General features: G+C 46.6%; 1 protein-coding gene across 1 annotated transcript in view; it reads left to right on the forward strand.

Moving 5' to 3' along the window:
* gfra4b (GDNF family receptor alpha 4b) overlaps positions 1-19,739 on the forward strand; it is a 107,361-nt gene that overhangs the window by 78,854 nt on the left and 8,768 nt on the right. Inside the window, exons 2-3 of the mRNA XM_055927206.1 lie at positions 10,896-11,171; positions 12,289-12,369. Coding sequence (XP_055783181.1) covers positions 10,896-11,171; positions 12,289-12,369 — 357 coding nt within the window. The remainder of the gene's footprint in view (positions 1-10,895; positions 11,172-12,288; positions 12,370-19,739) is intronic.

Below are 19,739 nucleotides of genomic sequence, written 5' to 3' on the forward strand. Positions count from 1 at the left end.
AAAGGGTTCCGGTCGTAATACAGTAGATCAACAGAGAAAGGGTTCCGCTTGTAATACAGTGGTCAAACAGAGAAAGGGTTTCAGTGGTAATAGACCAAAAACGAAAGGGTTCCGGTGGTAATAATGTAGACAATCAGAGAAAGGGTTCTGTTGGTAATACAGTAGCCCAACAGAGAAAGAGTTCTGTTGGTAATAAACCAACAGAGAAAGGGTTCCAGTGTTAATACAGTATACCAACAGAGAAGGTGGTTTGGTGGTTAAACAGTAGAACAACAGAATAAATTGCTCCTCTGGTAATACAGTCGATCAACAGAGAAAGTGTTCCGGTGGTAATACAGTAGCCCAACAGAGAAAGGGTTCCGGTGGTAATAGACCAACAGAGAAAGGGTTCCGGTGTTAATACAGTAGACCAACAGAGAAAGGGTTCCGGTGGTAACAGACTAACAGAGAAAGGGTTCTGATGGTAATACAGTAGACCAACAGAGAATGGGTTCCGGTGATAATACAGTAGACCAACAGAGAAAGGGTTCCGGTGGTAATACAGTAAACCAACAGAGACATGGTTCCGCTGGTAGTACAGTAGACCAACAGAGAATGTGTTCCGTTGATAATACAGTAGACCAACAGAGAAAGGGTTCCGGTGGTAATACAGTAAACCAACAGAGACATGGTTCCGCTGATAATACAGTAGACAAACAGAGAAAAAGGTGCCGTTGGTAATAGACCAACAGAGAAAGGGTTCCGGTGGTAATACAGTAGACCAACAGAGAAAGGGTCCCGTGATAATACAGTAGACCAACAGAGAAAGTGTTCTGGTGGTAATAGACCAACATCGAAAGGGTTCCGGTGGTAATACAGTAGACAAACAGAGAATGGGGTCCGGTGGTAATACAGTAGACATACAGAGAAAGGGTTCCACTGGTAATACAGTAGACCAACAGAGAAAGAGTTCTGCTGGTAATACATTAGCCGAACTTAGAAAGGGTTCCGGTTGGTACTAGACCAACAGAGAAAGGGTTCCGGTGGCAATACAGTAGACCAACAGATAATGGTTTCCGCTGGTAATACAGTAGACCAACAGAGAAAGGGTTCCGCTGGTAATACAGTAGCCAAACTTAGAAAGGGTTCCGGTTGGTACTAGACCAAAAGAGAAAGGGTTCCGGTGGCAATACAGTAGACCAACAGAGAAAGGGATCCAGTGGTAATAGAACCAACAGAGAAAGGGTTCCGGTGGTATTACAGCAAACTAACAGAGAATGGGTTCCGGTGATAATACGGTAGACCAACAGAGAAAGGGTTCTTGTGGTAATAGACCAACAGAGAATGGTTTCCGGTGGTAATACAGTAGATCAACAGAGAAAGGGTTCTGTTGGTAGTAGACCAATAGAGAAAGGGTTCTGGTGGTAATCCAGTAGACCAACAGAGAAAGGGTTCTGGTGGTAATAGACCAACAGAGAAAAGGTTCCGGTGGTAATACAGTAATCCAACAGAGAAAAGGTTCCGGTGGTATTAGACCAACAGAGAAAGTGTTCCGGTGTAATACAGTTGACCAACAGAGAAATGGTTCTGTTGGTAATAGACAAACAGAGATTGGGTTATGGTGGTTATACAGTAGACAAACCGAGAATGGGGTCTGGTGGTAATACAGTAGACCAAAAGAGAAAGAGTTCTGGTGGTAATAGACCAACATAGAAAGGGTTCCGTTGGTAATACAGTAGACATTCAGAGAAAGGGTTCTGCTGGTAATACAGTAGACATACAGAGAAAGGGTTCTGCTGGTAATACAGTAGACAACCTTAGAAAGGGTTCCGGTTGGTACTAGACCAACAGAGAAAGGGTTCCGGTGGCAATACAGTAGACCAACAGAAAAAGGTTTCCGGTGGAGACAGACCAACAGAGAAAATATTCCGGTGGTAATAGACCAACAGAGAAAGGGTTCCGGTGGCAATACAGTAGACCAACAGATAATGGTTTCCGCTGGTAATACAGTAGACCAACAGAGAAAGGGATCCAGTGGTAATAGACCTACAGAGAAAGGGTTCCGGTGGTATTACAGCAAACCAACAGAGAAAGGGTTCCGGTGGTATTACAGCAAACCAACAGAGAATGGGTTCCGGTGATAATACGGTAGACCAACAGAGAAAGGGTTCTTGTGGTATTAGACCAACAGAGAATGGATTCCAGTGGTAATACAGTAACACAACAGAGAAAGGGTTCCGGTGGAGACAGACCAACAGAGAAATGATTCCGGTGGTAATAGACCAATAGAGAAAGGCTTCCGGTGGTAATCCAGTAGACCAACAGAGAAAGGTTTCTGGTGGTAATAGACCAACAGAGAAAGTGTTCCGGTGGTAATACTGTAAACCAACAGAGAAAAGGTTCTGGTGGTAATACAGTAGACCAACAGAGAAAGGGTTCTTGTGGTAATAGACCAACAGAGAATGGATTCCGGTGGAAATACAGTAACCCAACAGAGAAAGGGTTCCGGTGGAGACAGACCAACAGAGAAATGATTCCGGTGGTAATCCAGTAGACCTACAGAGAAGGGGTTCTGGTGGTAATAGACCAACAGAGAAAGGGTTCCGGTGGTAATACAGTAAACCAACAGAGAAAGGGTTCCGGTGATAATACAGTAGATCAACAGAGAAAGGGTTCTGTTGGTAGTAGACCAATAGAGAAAGGGTTCCGGTGGTAATAGAGCAACAGAGAAAGGGTTCCGGTGGTAATAGTCCAACAGATAAAGAGATCCGATGGTAATACAGTAGACCAAAAGAGACAGGCTTCCGATTATAATACAGTAGTCCAGCAACGTATGGGTTCCGGTGGTAATAGACCAACAGAGAAAGGGTTCCAGTGGTAATAGCACAACAGAGAAAGGGTTCTGGTGGTAGTACAGTAGACCAACGGAGAATGGGTTCCGTTGGTAATACAGTAGACCAACATAGAAAGTTTTCGGTGGTAATATACCAACAGAGAAAGGGTTCCGGTGGTAATAGTCCAACAGATAAAGAGTTCCGATGGTAATACAGTAGACCAAAAGAGACAGGCTTCCGATTATAATACAGTAGTCCAGCAAAGTATGGGTTCCGGTGGTAATACACCAACAGAGAAAGGTTTCCGGTGGTAATACAGTAGACCAACAGAGAAAGGGTTCCGCTGGTAATACAGTAGACCAACAGAGAAAGGGTTATGGTGGTAATACAGTAAACCAACATAGAAAGGGTTTTGGTGGTAATAGACCAACAGAGAAAGTTTTCCGGTTGTAATACAGTAGACCAACAGAGAAAGGGTTACGCTGATTATACAGTAGACCAACAGAGAAAGGGTTCTGGTGGTAATAAAGTAGACCAACAGATTTTAGGTTCCGGTAGTAATACAGTAGACCAACAGAGAAATTATTCCGGTGGTAATAGACCAATAGAGAAAGGCTTCCGGTGGTAATCCAGTAGACCAACAGAGAATGGGTTCCGCTGGTAATACAGTAGCCAAACTTAGAAAGGGTTCCGGTTGGTACTAGACAAAAAGAGAAAGGGTTCCGGTGGCAATACAGTAGACCAACAGATAAAGGGTTCCACTGGTAATACAGTAGACCAACAGAGAAAGGGATCCAGTGGTAATAGACCAACAGAGAAAGGGTTCCGGTGGTATTACAGCAAACTAACAGAGACTGGGTTCCGGTGATAATACGCAAGACCAACAGAGAAAGGGATCTTGTGGTAATAGACCAACAGAGAATATATTCCAGTGGTAATACAGTAACCCAATAGAGAAATGATTCCGGTGGTAATAGACCAATAGAGAAAGGGTTCCGGTGGTAATACAGTAGACCAACAGAGAAAGGGTTCTAGTGGTAATAGACCAACAGAGAAAGGGTTCCGGTGGTAATACAGTAAACCAACAGATAAAGGGTTCTGGTTGTAATAGACCAACATAGAAAGGGTTCCGGTGGTAATACAGTAGACAAGCAGAGAATGGGGTCTGGTGGTAATACAGTAGACCAACAGAGAAGGTGGTCTGGTGGTTAAACAGTTGACCAACAGAAAAAATTGCTCCTCTGGTAATACAGTAGATCAACAGAGAAAGTGTTCTGGTGGTAATACAGTAGACCAACAGAGAAAGGGTTCCGCTGATTATACAGTAGACCAACAGAGAAGGGTTCCGTTGGTAATTGTCCAACAGAGAAAGTGTTCCGGTGGTAATAGACCAACAGAGAAAGGGTTCCAATGGTAACACAATAGACCAGCAGAGTATGTGTTCCGGTGGTAATAGACTACTAGAGAAAGGGTTCCGGTGGTAATACAGTAGACCAACAGAGAAAGGGTTCCAGTGGTTACACAGTAGACCAACAGAGAAAGAGTTCCGGTTATAATATAGTAGACCAACAGAGAACGGGTTCCGGTGGTAATACAGCAGACCAACAGAGAAAGTGTTCCGGTGGTAATAGACCAATAGAGAAATTGTTCCGGTGGTAATACAGTAGACCAATAGAGAAAAGGTTCCGGTGGTAATAGACCAACAGAGAAAGGGTTCCTGGTGGCAATACAGTAGAACAACAGAGAAAGGGTTCTGGTGGTATTACAGTAAACCAACATAGAATGGGTTCCGGTGAGAATACTGTTGACCAACAGAGATAGAGTTCTAGTTGTCACGTTCCTGACCTATTTATGTTAGTTGTTATGTGTGTTAGTTGGTCAGGACGTGAGGTTGGGTGGGCATTCTATGTTTTCTGTTTCTGTGTTGGTTTTGGGTTACCTGGTATGGCTCTTAATTAGAGGCAGGTGTTTGGCGTTCCTCTAATTAAGAGTCATATTTAGGTAGGGCATTCTCACTGTTTGTTTGTGGGTGATTGTCTCCTGTGTCCGTATGTATTTTCGTACCACATGGGACTGTAGCGTTTGTTTGTTTCGTTTCGTTTCGATGTCGTCTGTTTTCCTGTACGTAAGTTTATGTTTAGTTATGTAAGTTTATGTTCAGGTTTCGTCAACGTCGTTTTCTTGTTTTGTAGTTTTGAAAGTGTTTTGTTTCGTTTCGTGTTGCCATCGTATTCTTAATAAAGATGGCTTATTTCCCAAATGCTGCGTTTTGGTCTGAAGATCCTTCTCTCCTCACCTCATCCGAGGAAGAGGAGAGCGTCAGTCGTTACAGAATCACCCACCATGCTAAGACCAAGCGGCAAGGGAAAAATAAACGGAGTAAGGGACAGGAGAAAAACAAGGATTTCTGGACATGGGAACAGATAATGAATGGAGAAGGTCCCTGGGCTAAGGCAGGAGAAAATCGCCGTTCTCAGGAAGAGAGGGAGACAGCTAAAGCCCAGGAGCGGTGGTTTAAGGAGGCAGCAAGGAGACGTGGCTGGAAGCCCGAAAAGCCATGGGAGCAGCTGGAGGCACTGGGGAGTGCAGAGGCTACCGGAGAGAGGAACCGGAGCTATGAGGGAACGCGTCTGGCACGGAAGCCCGAAAAGCCCGTAAGTAATTCCCAAAAATTTCTTGGGGGGGGGGGCTAGGAGGTAGTGGGCCAAGGGCAGGTAGGAGACCTGCGCCCACTTCCCAGGCTTACCGTGGAGAGCGGGAGTACGGGCAGGCGCCGTGTTACGCAGTAGAGCGCACGGTGTCTCCTGTACGAGTGCATAGCCCAGTGCGGGTTATTCCACCTCCCCGCACTGGTAGGGCTAGATTGGGTATTGAGCCAGGTGTCATGAGGCCGGCTCAATGCGTCTGGTCTCCAGTGCGTCTCCTCGGGCCGGCATACATGGCACCTGCCTTACGCATGGTCTCCCCGGTTCGCCTACATAGCCCGGTGCGGGTTATTCCACCTCCCCGCACTGGTCGGGCAACCGGGAGTATTCAACCAGGTAAGGTTGGGCAAGCTCAATGCTCAAGAGTGCCAGTACGTCTCCACGGTCCGGTATTTCCGGCACCACCTCCCCGCCCCAGCCTAGTACCTACAGTGTCTACACTACGCACTAGGCTACCAGTGCGTATCCTGAGCCCTGTTCCTCCTCCACGCACTCTCCCTGTAGTGCGTGTATCTAGCCCGGTGCCTCCAGTTCGGGCACCACGCACTAAGCCACCTGTGCGTCTTCAGAGCCCTGAACATACTGTATCTTCTCCCCCTACTAATCCTGATGTGCTTGTCCTCAGCCCGGTGTCACCAGTGCCGGTACCTCGCATCAGGGATAGAGTAGGCTTTGAGAGTACAGTGTGCCCTGTTCCTGCTCCCCGCACTAGTAGGAAGGTGCTTATCCTTAGCCCGGTGCCTCCAGTTCCGGCACCACGCACTAGGTCTACAGTGCACCGTATCCGGCCAGAGCCATCCGTCTCCCCAGCGCCATCTGAGCCATCCGTCTCCCCAGCGCCATCTGAGCCATCCGTCTCAGAGCGCCATGAGCAGCCAGAGCCGTCAGAGCGCCATGAGCAGCCAGAGCCGTCAGAGCGCCATTAGCAGCCAGAGCCGTCAGAGCGCCATGAGCGTCGAGAGCCGTCAGAGCGCCATGAGCGTCGAGAGCCGTCAGCCTGCCATGAGCGTCGAGAGCCGTCAGCCTGCCATGAGCGTTGAGAGCCGTCAGCCTGCCATGAGCGTCGAGAGCCATCAGCCTGCCATGAGCGTCGAGAGCCGTCAGCCAGCCATGAGCGTCGAGATTCGTCAGTCAGCCATGAGCTGCCCTTCAGCCTGAAAAGGCTAGATACCCAGAACTGCCCATCAGTCCAGAGCTGTCTCTCTGTCCGGAGCTGCCTTTCAGTCCGGAGTTGCCCCTCTATCCTGATCTCCCTCTCTATCTTTATCTACCTCTATATTCTTATCTATCCCTCTGTATTGATTTATCTCTCTGTCCCGGTGTTGTCCTTATTGGGTATGTTATTAAGAGGATTTTGTGGGGGAGAAAAGAGGGTGGACATTCTTGGAGGGAGGAAGCTAGGATGGATTATGGTGGGGTGGGAACCGCGCCCGGAGCCTGAGCCACCACCGTGGTTAGATGCCCACCCAGACCCTCCCCTAGTCCTTGTGCTGGTGCGTCCGGAGTTCGCACCTTGTGGGGGGGGGGGGTACTGTCACGTTCCTGACCTATTTATGTTAGTTGTTATGTGTGTTAGTTGGTCAGGACGTGAGGTTGGGTGGGCATTCTATGTTTTCTGTTTCTGTGTTGGTTTTGGGTTACCTGGTATGGCTCTTAATTAGAGGCAGGTGTTTGGCGTTCCTCTAATTAAGAGTCATATTTAGGTAGGGCATTCTCACTGTTTGTTTGTGGGTGATTGTCTCCTGTGTCCGTATGTATTTTCGTACCACATGGGACTGTAGCGTTTGTTTGTTTCGTTTCGTTTCGATGTCGTCTGTTTTCCTGTACGTAAGTTTATGTTTAGTTATGTAAGTTTATGTTCAGGTTTCGTCAACGTCGTTTTCTTGTTTTGTAGTTTTGAAAGTGTTTTGTTTCGTTTCGTGTTGCCATCGTATTCTTAATAAAGATGGCTTATTTCCCAAATGCTGCGTTTTGGTCTGAAGATCCTTCTCTCCTCACCTCATCCGAGGAAGAGGAGAGCGTCAGTCGTTACACTAGTGGTAATACAGTAGACCAACAGAGAAGGGTTCTGTTGGTAATAGACCAACAGTTACAGGGTTCCGCTGGTAATACAGTACACCTACAGAGAAAGGGTTCCAGTGGTAATACAGTAGACCAACAGAGAAGGGTTCTGTTGGTAATAGACCAACAGTTACAGGGTTCCGCTGGTAATACAGTACACCTACAGAGAAAGGGTTCCAATGGTAATACAGTAGACCAACAGAGAAAGGATTCTGGTGTAATACAGTAGATTACCAGAGAAAGGATTCTGGTAGTAATACAGTAAACAAACAGAGAAAGTGTTCCGGTGGTAATGGAACAACAGAGAAAGGGTTCCGGTTATAATACAGTAGAACAACAGAGAAAGGGTTCTGTTGTAATAGACCAACAGAGAAAGGGTTCCTTTGGTATTACAGTAGACCAACAGAGAATGGGTTCTGGTGTAATAGACCAACAGAGAAAGGGTTCCGGTGGTAATACAGCAGACCAACATAGAAAGTGTTCCGGTGGTAATAGAGCAATAGAGAAATGGTTCCGCTGGTAATACAGTACACCAACAGAGAAAGGGCTCCAGTGGTAACACAGTAGACCAACAGAGAAAGGATTCTGGTAGTAATACAGTAAACAAACAGAGAAATGTTTCCGCTTGTAATACAGTAGACCAACAGAGAATCGGTTCTGGTGGTAATTGAACAACAGAGAAAAGGTTCCGGTTATAATACAGTAGACTAAGAGAGAACGGGTTCTGGTGTAATAGACCAACAGAGAAAGGGTTTGTGTTGTAATACAGTAGACCAACAGAGAATGGGTTCCACTGGTAATACAGTAGACCAACAGAGAAAGTGTTCCGGTGGTAATACAGTAGACCAACAGAGAATGGGTTCTGGTGTAATAGACCAACAGAGAAAGGGTTCCTTTGGTAATACAGTAGACCAACAGAGAATGGGTTCTGGTGTAAATGAACAACAGAGAAAGGGTTCCGGTGGTATTACAGCAGACCAACAGAGATTGGGTTCCTGTGATAGTACAGTAGACCAAGAGAGAAAGGGTTCCGTTGGCAATACAGTAGACCAACATAGAAATGGTTCCGGTGGTAATTCAGTAAACATACAGAGAAAGGGTTCTGGTGGTTATAGACCAACAGACAAAGGGTTCTGGTGTAATAGACCAACAGAGAAAGGGTTCCGGTGGTAATACAGTAGACCAACAGAGAATGGGTTCGGGTGATAATACAGTAGACCAACAGAGAAAGGGTTCCTATGGTAATACAGTAGACCAACAGAGAAAGGGATTTAGTGGTAATACAGTAAACCAACAGAGAAAGAGTTATGCTTGTAATACAGTAGCCCAATAGAGAAAGGGTTCCAGTGGTTATAGACAAACAGAGAAAGGGTTCTGGTATTAATACAGTTGACCAACAGATAAGGTGGTATGGCGGTTAAACAGTAGACCAACAGAGAAATGGTTCCTCTGGTAATACAGTAACCAACAGAGAAAGGGTTCTGGTGGTAATAGACCAACAGAGAAAGGGTTCCGGTGGTATTCCAGCAGACCAACAGAGAATGGGTTCCGGTGATAGTACAGTAGACCAAGAGAGAATGGGTTCCTTTGGTAATACAGTAGACCAACATAGAAATGGTTCCGGTGGTAATACAGTAACCAACAGAGAAAGTGTTCTGGTGGTTATAGACCAACAGAGAAAGGGTTCCACTGGTAATACAGTATACCAACAGAGGAAGGATTCCGGTGGTAGTAGACCAACAGAGAAAGGCTTCCGGTGGTTAATAGACCAACAGAGAAAGGGTTCCGGTGGTAATATAGTAGACCAACAGAGATAGGGTTCCTCCTGTAAAACAGTAGACCAACAGAGAAAGGGTTCCTGTGGTAATACTGTAGCTCAACAAAGAAAGGGTTCCGGTGGTAATGGACCAACAGTGAAAGGGTTCCGGTGGTAGTTCAGTAGACCAACAGAGAATGGGTTCTGTTGGTAATACAGTAGCCTGACAGAGAAAGGGTTCCGGTGGTAATACAGTAAACAAACAGAGAAAGGGTTCGGGTGGTAATAGACCAACAAATGAAGGGTTCCGGTAGTAATTCCCTAGACCAACAGAGAACTGGTTCTGGTGTAATAGACCAACAGAGAAAGGGTTCCGGTGGTAATACAGTAGAACAACAAGGAATGGGTTCTGGTGTAATAGACCATCAGAGAAAGGGCTCCGGTGGTAATACAGTAGACCAAGAGAGAATGGGTTCGGGGGATAATACAGTAGACCAACAGAGAAAGGGTTCCTATTGTAATACAGTAGACCAACAGAGAATGGGTTCGGGGGATAATACAGTAGACCAACAGAGAAAGGTTTCCTATGGTAATACAGTAGACCAACAGAGAAAGGGATTTGGTGGTAATACAGTAAACCAGCAGAGAAAGAGTTATGCTGGTAATACAGTAGCCCAAAGAGAAAGGGTTCCAGTGGTAATAGACCAACAGAGAAAGGTTTCCGGTGGTAGTACAGTAGACCAACAGATAAGGTGGTATGGCGGTTAAACAGTAGACCAACAGAGAATGGGTTCTGTTGGCAATACAGTAAACAAACAGAGAAAGGGTTCCGATGGTAATAGACCATCAGGGAAAGGGTTCTGATGGTAATAGACCAACAGAGAAATGGTTCCGGTGGTAATTCAGTAGACCAACAGAGAATGGTTTTTTTTGGTAATACAGTAGCCCAACAGGGAAAGGGTTCCGGTGGTGACACAGTAAACAAACAGAGAAAGGGTTCCGGTGATATTAGACCAACAAATGAAGGGTTCCGGTGGTAATTACCTAGACCAACAGAGAAATGTTTCTGGTGGTAATAGACTAACAGAGTTAGTGTTCTTGTGGTAGTACAGTAGACCATCAGAGAAATGGTTCCGGTGGCAATAGACCAACAGAGAAAGGGTTCCGGTGGCAATAGACCAACAGAGAAAGGGTTCCGGTGGCAATAGACCAACAGAGACTGTAGCCTGTTGTTGTAGCTACATATTTTCTACCAGACATTTTCACGAGCCTCATACTTTTCATTTAATTTGATTATACAAGGTAATCACCGATGGTTTAGTTGATGGGTTGTGTGGTCTGCGTAATGATAAATGAGATTTCCCAAATTAACAGCGACCTGAAATAATCTGTTACGATAAGTGTATCATTATGAACTGGCACTGAATATTAGATTAGTCTTTTTGTTCCTCTACAGCAGTTTCAGGTCAAGACCTATTCTTACCATATCTATAAAGTACATCTTAATTGTCCTCGACTTTCTTCCCCTCCACCCTCCCCCTCCCCTCCTCTGACCTGTAGCCCTGCAGGTAGTTCTGTCAGCAGGCAGAGACTGTCTGGTGGCGGGGGACTCGTGCTCCAGCGACGAGACCTGCAGCCCACGTCTGCGGACCCTGCGTCAGTGTGTAGCGGGCAATGGTAGCATGAAGCTGGGCCCCGGGGCCCGGAGCCAGTGCGCCAACGCCGTGTCGGCCCTGCTCTCCAGCCCCCTGCACGGTTGCCAGTGCAAGCGAGGCATGAAGAAGGAGAAGAACTGCCTCAGCATCTACTGGAGTCTCCATCAGTCTGTCATACACGGTGAGCAATTTAGCCAGGTGCTCAGTTATTTGTATTGGATGGGACAGCGGCCAAGTCCATTTATGTAACACAGGTTACAGTTATAACTCTCTACCCAGAACATAATGTGGCTGATGCAGCTTAGTCATGATGCCTGGCAAACAGTCAGCTATCAGTCACTACACCTGGTGTCACTGTGGAACAATTGACTGAAGGTCCTTCTAGAGGGGTATTTTTTTCTGTATTAACCTGCACGAGAGCTAGTAAACGACTACAGGAAATGAATAATGTGTGAATTAGGCTTGGCCATTATCCAGAGTGTCATGCCTTCTATACCACTATACCGGGATATTCAGTAATACCAGCCCTGTTTTCAAACCCCATTAATACTCTGTAATCCGAAGGCTAGCATTGCCAACAACTACATGTAAAATCCCATAGAGAATGCTAACTAAATGTTAATGCGCACATTGTGAATATTTTGTACAGTTTCTGACCTAAACTATACAAGTAACTCGAAAATGCGACCCACAGTTTGCTGCACGCACCAAATAAATATTAGCCAGCAAGGCTCTTGATCCAGGAGGGGATTCTCTCCTGTTGGAAGAAGCTAACCACTTAGCTAGATAGCTAACTAGTTACTAAATTAGCAAGCCCAATGCACAACTGAAGAGCATTTAGCACATTTTGGACAGTTAACTTAATAGTTCTACGATATCCAGCTGGCAAACATTTAGTAGGGAATTCCATACTTTAATTAGATCATCTGGTGCATGCTGTACAACAGTGAGTGACTCACAAGGCTCCGGTCTCTAATCTCAACCCCACTTGACTGCTTCATAATAATGACTGGTGAAATTAAGAACACAATGTTCTTTCTCTCCTATTGCACAAGTTGACTGCAGGTATTTATTTAAAAAAGTAGCTACAAATATTCAAATGTCCCCCCAAAAATTCTAATAAATAGTTTCAATGGTATTGATGGTATTGAAAAACCATCCCATGGCTTATTCCAAATACCCCGGTATACGGTATATACGGTATACCAACCAATCCTAGTGTGAATCCTGTTCATTAGCTCCAAAGGGATAATGTGTCATTACCGTGTCATGCAATGTGTCATTTTATATACTCTCAGGACTCAACCTGGTAGAGAGTTACCCTTATGAAGCCATGGAGAGAGACTACGACTACGTTCGTCTGGCCTCCATCACGGCTGGTAAGTACAGTGACCTCGGTTCGTTTTGATCTTACCTCAACCTTTTCACCATGAACCAAAGGATTAATGTTGAAAAGAACCCGTCTTGTATCGTTTAGGTCCCCTGGAAGGCAGCCTTAGGCATAGAATAGTCCACATTGTGTCCTGGAGGCATAGTTAAAAATGAAAGCATTTTCCAAGAGTCTGAACACAATTAGCAATATTACAAATTATATGTTTGTTTCAAAGACCCTCATTTACATCTGATTCATCATTTCATTTTGAAGAAGATATGTACAGAAGAACAATGAACCAGACCAATAGAGGAACTAGATTAGAAATTATTCCCCTTCACTTTTCCACATTTTGTTGTGTTACAGTCTGAATTGAAATTAGATTACATAATGACAAAGTGAAAACATGTTTTTAAAAATGATTGCAAATTTATTGAGAATGAAATACTGAAATATTACATTTACAGACGGTACCAGTCAAAAGTTTGGACACACCTATTCATTCCGGGGTTTTTCTTTATTTTTTACAATTTTCTACATTGCAGAATAATAGTGAAGACATCAAAACTATGAAACAACACATATGGAATAATGTAGTAACCAAAAAAGTGTTAAACAAATCAAAATCTATTTTATATTTGAGATTCTTCAAAGTAGCCACCCTTTGCCCTTTGCCTTGGCATTCCCTCGACCAGCTTCATGAGGTAGTCACCTGGAATGTATTTAAATTAAACAGGTGTGCCTGTTAATATGATATGATAAAATATGATAAAATGTCATTTGTGGAATTTCTTTCCTTCTTAATGTGTTTGAGCCAATCAGTTGTGTTGTGACAAAGTACTGGTGGTATACAGAAGATAGCCCTATTTGGTAAAAGACCAAGTCCATATTATGTTTTGCTCCCCTGAGGTAGAGTACCTAATGATAGGCTGTAGACCTCACTATCTACCTAGAGAGTTTTCATCTGTATTTTTTGTAGCTGTATAATTACAACCACAGACATCGGTCTGTGGCTGGAACTAAAACCGTGCTCAATGAGCTGTATAAGGCCATAAGCAAACAGGAAAACGCTTATCCAGAGGGGGAGCTCCTAGTGGCCGGGGACTTTAATGCAGGGAAACTTAAATCAGTTTTACCTGATTTCTATCAGCATGTTAAATGTGCAACCAGCGGGAAAAGTTCTAGACCACCTTTACTACACACACAGAGATGCGTACAAAGCTCTCCCTCTCCCTCCATTTGGCAAATCTGACCATAATTCTATCCTCCTGATTCCTGCTTACATGCCAAAATTAAAGCAGGAAGTACCAGTGACTCGGTCTATAAAAAAGTGGTCAGATGAAGCCGATGCTAAACTACAGGACTGCTTTGCTAGCACAGACTGGAATATGTTCCGGGATTCTTCCGATGGCATTGAGGAGTACACCACATCAGTCACTGGCTTTATCAATAAGTACATCGAGGATGTTGTCCCCACTGTGACTGTATGTACATACCCCAACCCGAAGCCATGGATTACAGGCAACATTCGCACTGAGCTAAAGGGTAGAGCTGCCGCTTTCAAGGAGCGGGACTCTAACCCGGAAGCTGATAAGACATCCCGCTATGCCCTCCAACAAACCATCAAACAGGCAAAGAGTCAAAACAGGACTAAGATCGAATCGTACTACACCGGTTCCGATGCTCGTCAGATATGGCAGGGCTTGCAAACTATTACAGACTACAAAGGGGAGCACAGCCGAGAGCTGCCCAGAGACACAAACCTACCAGACGAGCTAAATCACTTCTATGCTCGCTTCGTTGGCAAGTAACACTGAAACATGCATGAGAGCATCAGCTGTTCCGAAAGTCTGTGTGATCAGGCTCTCCACAGCTGATGTGAATAAAACCTTCAAACAGATCAACATTCATAAGGCCGCAGGGCCAGACGGATTACCAGGACGTGTACTTCGAGCATGCACTGACCAATTGGCAAGTGTCTTCACTGACATTTTCAACCTCTCCCTATCCAAGTCTGTAATAACAACATGTTTCAAGCATACTATCATAGTCCCTGTGCCCAAGAACACTAAGGTAACCTGCCTAAATGACTACCGACCCGTAGCGCTCACATCTGTAGCCATGAAATGCATTGAAAGGCTGGTCATGGCTCACATCAACACCATTATCCCAGAAACCCTGGACCCACTCCAATTTGCATACCGCACGAACAGTTTCACAGATGATGCAATCTCTATTGCACTCCACACTGCCCTTTCACACCTGGACAAAAGGAACACCTATGTAAGAATGCTATTCATTGACTACAGATCATAGTTCCCTCAAAGCTCATCACTAAGCTACGGACCCTGGGACGAAACACCTCTCTCTGAAACTGGATTCTGGACTTCCGGATGGGCTGCCCCCAGGTGGTAAGGGTAGGTAAGAACACATCCGCCATGCTGATCCTCAACATAGGGGCCCCTCAGGTGTGCGAGCTCAGCCCCCTCCTGTACTCCCTGTTCAACCATGACTGCACGGCCAGGTACGACTCCAACACCATCATTAAGATTGCTGATGACACAACAGTGGTAGGCCTGATCACCGACAACGATGAGACAGCCTATAGGGAGGAGGTCAGAGACCTGACCATGTGGTGCAAAGATAACAACCTCTCCCTCAACGTGATCAAGACAAAGAAGATGATTGTGGACTACAGGAAAAGGAGGACCAAGCATGCCCCCATTCTCATCGACGGGGCTGTAGTGGAGCAGGTTGAGAGCTTCAAGTTCCTTGGCGTCCACATCACCAACCAACTAAACTGGTCCAAGCACACCAGGACAGTCGTGAAGAGGGCACGACAAAGCCTGTCCCCCCTCAGGAGACTGAAAAGATTTGGCATGGGTCCTCAGATGCTCAAAAGGTATTACAGCTGCACCATCGAGAGCATATTGACTGCTTGCATCACTGCCTGGTATGGCAACTGCTCGGCCTCCGACCACAAGGCACTACAGAGGGTTGTGCGTACGGCCCAGTACATCACTGGGGCAAAGCTTCCTGCCATCCAGGACATCTATACCAGGTGGTGTCAGAGGAAGGCCCTAAAAGTCGTCAAAGACTCCAGCCACCCTAGTCATAGACTGTCCTCTCTGCTACCGCGCGGCAAGCGGTACCAGAGCACCAAGTCCAGGTCCAAGAAGCTCCTAAATAGCTTCTACCCCCAAGCCATAAGACTCCTGAACAGCTAATCAAATGGCTACCCAGACTATTTGCACTGCACCCCCTCCCCCTTCCCCTGGATCACTGCTGCTACTCTCTGTTATTATCTATCCATAGTCACTTTAATATCTCTACCTACCTACCTACATGTACATATTACCTCAATTACCTCGACACCGCGGTGCCCCCGCACATTGACATTGACTCTGTACCGGTACCCCCTGTATGTAGCTCCGCTATTGTTATTTACTGCTGCTCTTTAATTATTTGTTATTCTTATCTCTTACTTCCTTTGTTTTTGGTATTTTCTAAAAACTGCATTGTTGGTTATTAAGGGCTTGTAAGTAAACATTTCACTGTCTACACCTGTTGTATTGGGCGCATGTGACAAATACAATTTGATTTGATTTGATGTCAAGAACAGCTCAAATAAGCAAAGACAAATGACAGTCCATCATTACTTTAAGACATGAAGGTCAGTCAATCCGGAAAATTTCAATAACTTTGAAAGTTTCTTCAAGTGCAGTCGCAAACACCATCAAGCACGATGATGAAACTGGCTCTCATGAGGGTTGCCACAGGAAAGGAAGACCCAGAGTTACCTCTGCTGCAGAGGATAAATTCATTAGAGTTACCAGCCTCAGATTGCAGCCCAAATAAATGCTTCACAGAGTTCAAAGTAACAGACACATCTCAACATCAACTGTGTGAATCAGGCCTTCATGGTCGCGTTGCTGCAAAGAAACCACTACTAAAGCACACCAATAAGAAGAAGAGACTTGTTTGGGCCAAGAAACACGAGCAATGGACATTAGACGGGTGTAAATCTGTCATTTAGTTTGATGAGTCCAAATTTGAGATTTTTGGTTCCAACTGCCATGTCTTTGTGAGACGCAGAGTAGGTGAACGGATGATCTCCGCTTGTGTGGTTCCCACTGTGAAGCATGGAGGAGGAAGTGTGACACTGTCTATGATTTATTTAGAATTCAAGGCACACTTAACCAGCATGGCTACCACAGCCTTCTGCAGCGATACTCCGTCCTACCTGGTTTGCGCTTAGTAGGACTATCAATTGTCTTTCAACAGGACAATGACCTAACACATCTCCAGGCTGTGTAAGAGCTATTTGACCAAGGAGAGTGATGGAGTGCTGCATCAGATGACCTGTCCTCCCCAATCACCCGACCTCAACCCAATTGAGATGGTTTGGGATGAGTTGGACCGCAGAGTGAATGTCACGTCCTGACCTTAGTTCCGTTTTTGTGTCTCTATTTTAGTTTGGTCAGGGCGTGAGTTAGGGTGGGCAGTCTATGTTCTTTTTTCTAGGTTGTTGTTTTTCTATGTGTTTGGTCTGGTGTGGTTCCCAATCAGAGGCAGCTGTTTATCGTTGTCTCTGATTGGGAGCCATATTTAGGTAACCTGTTTTCCATTGTGTGTTGTGGGTGATTGTTTCCTGTGTTAGTGTTTGTTTCACATTTCAAGACTGTTTCAGTTTTCGTTATCATTCACTTTGTTATTTTTGTATTTTGTCGTGTTCAGTTTTATTAAACTATCATGGACACTTAGCACGCTGCGTATTGGTCCGATTCTTCATACTCCTCGTCTGAAGAGGAGGAAAATCGTTACAGAATCACCCACCAAAAAAGGACCAAGCAGCGTGGTAACCAGGAGCAGAGGGTTCTGAACTCCCGGACTTGGGAGGAGATTTTGGATGGTAAGGGACCCTGGGCACAGGCTGGGGAATATCGCCGTCCCAAGGAAGAGCTGGAGGCAGCTAGAGCGGAGCGGCGCCACTACGAGGAATTAGCGCGAGGTAACGGGCACGAGAGGCAGCCCCAGAATTTTTTTTGGGGGGGGGAAACGGGTCTATTGGCGGACTCAGGTAGGAGACCAGAGCCAACTCCCCGTGCTTACCGTGGCGAGAGAGTGACTGGGCAGGCACCGTGTTATGCGGCGAAGCGCAAGGTGTCCCCAGTGCGCACGCATAGCCCGGTGCGCTACATCACAGCTCCTCGAATCTTCCGGGCTAGAGTAGGCATCGAGCCAGGAGGGATGATGCCGGTTCAGCGCATCTGGTCTCCAGTGCGTCTCCTCGGCCCGGGGTATACTGCACCAGCCCTACGCACGGTGTCTCCAGTTCGCCAGCACAGCCCAGTGCGGCCTGTTGCAACTCCCCGCACTTGCCGGGCTACAGGGGGGATCCAGCCAGGACGAATGGTGCTAGCTCTGCGCTCGAGACCGCCAGTGCGCCTCCAAGGTCCAGTGCATCCGGTCCCTCGGCCAAGGACAAGGCCTCCTGCATGTCTCCCCAGCCTGGTGAGATCTGTGTCTGTGCTAAGCACTAACCCTCCAGCATGTCTTCCCAGCCTCGTGAGTCCTGTGCCTTCTCCCAGAGCCAGGCCTTCTGTGTGTCTCTCCAATCCAGTGATAATCCATGGCAAGAAGCCTCCAGTGATAATCCATGGCACGAAGCCTCCTATGATGATACATGGCAAGAAGTCTCCAGTGATAATCCATGGCACGAAGCCTCCAGTGGTGATCCATGGCAAGAAGCCTCCAGTGGTGATCCATGGCAAGAAGCCTCCAGTGATGATCCATGGCATGAAGCCTCCAGTGATAATCCATGGCAAGAAGCCTCCAGTGATAATCCATGGCACGAAGCCTCCAGTGATGATCCATGGCACGAAGCCTCCAGTGATAATCCATGGCAAGAAGCCTCCAGTGATAATCCATGGCACGAAGCCTCCAGTGATGATCTATGGCAAGAAGCCTCCAGTGATAATCCATGGCACGAGGCTTCCAGTGATGATCCATGGCACGAAGCCTCCAGTGATGATCCATGACACGAAGCCTCCAGTGATGATCCATGGCACGAAGCCTCCAGTGATGATCCAGGGCACGAAGCCTCCTGTGAGGATCCATGGCACGAAGCCTCCAGTGAGGATCCATGGCACGAAGCCTCCAGTGAGGATCCATGGCATGAAGCCTCCAGTGAGGATCCATGGCATGAGGCCTCCAACGAAGGAAGCTAGTCCGGAGCCTCCAGCGACGCCCTCTAGTCCGGAGCCTCCAGCGACGCCCTCTACTCCGGAGCCTCCAGAGTCTCCCTCCTGTCCGGAGCAGCCGGAGTCTCCTTCCTGTCCGGAGCAGCCAGTCTCCCTCCTGTCCGGAGCAGCCGGAGCCGCCCGTCTGTCCTGAGCTGCCAGAGCCGCCCGTCAGTCAGGAGCTGCCTGAGCCGCCCGTCAGTCAGGAACTGCCCTTCACTCCGGCGCAGTCTCCCGCCTGTCCGGCGCTGCCGGAGTCTCCCGTCTAATCGGGGCCCGCTGAAAGGGTCCCCAGTCCGAGGTCGGCGGCGAGGGTCACGGCTCCAAAGGCGCCACTTAAGTGGGCCAAGACTATGGTGGAGTGGGGTCCACGGCCAGAGCCGCCATCGCGGACAGATGCCCTCCCAGACCCTCCCCTATGGGTTTAGGTTTTGCGGCCGGAGTCCACACCTTCGGGGGGGGGTACTGTCACGTCCTGACCTTAGTTCCGTTTTTGTGTCTCTATTTTTGTTTGGTCAGGGCGTGAATTAGGGTGGGCAGTCTATGTTCTTTTTTCTAAGTTGTTGTTTTTCTTTGTTGGGCCTGGTGTGGTTCCCAATCAGAAGCAGCTGTTTATCGTTGTCTCTGATTGGGAGCCATATTTAGGTAGCCTGTTTTCCATTGTGTGTTGTGGGTGATTGTTTCCTGTGTTAGTGTTTGTTTCACATTTCAGGACTGTTTTGGTTTTCATTATCATTCACTTTGTTATTTTTGTATTTTGTCGTGTTCAGTTTTATTAAACTATCATGGACACTTACCACGCTGCGTATTGGTCTGATCCTTCATACTCCTCGTCTGAAGAGGAGGAAAATCGTTACAGTGAAGGAAAAGCAGCCAACATGAAACGTGTGCGCTGGAAGTCGGGAAGCAAGATCAGGGAGTGAGTAAATAAATAAATAAATTAAACAAAATACAAAACAAGAAACACGAACAACACACAGACAGGAAACTGAAAGAGAAACAATAGCACCTGGCGAAGGAACCAAAGGGAGTGACATACACTGCTCAAAAAAATAAAGGGAACACTTAAACAACACAATGTAACTCCAAGTCAATCACACTTCTGTGAAATCAAACTGTCCACTTAGGAAGCAAC

Source organism: Salvelinus fontinalis, chromosome 6 (assembly GCF_029448725.1).
Source record: "Salvelinus fontinalis isolate EN_2023a chromosome 6, ASM2944872v1, whole genome shotgun sequence".
NCBI lineage: Eukaryota > Metazoa > Chordata > Actinopteri > Salmoniformes > Salmonidae > Salvelinus > Salvelinus fontinalis.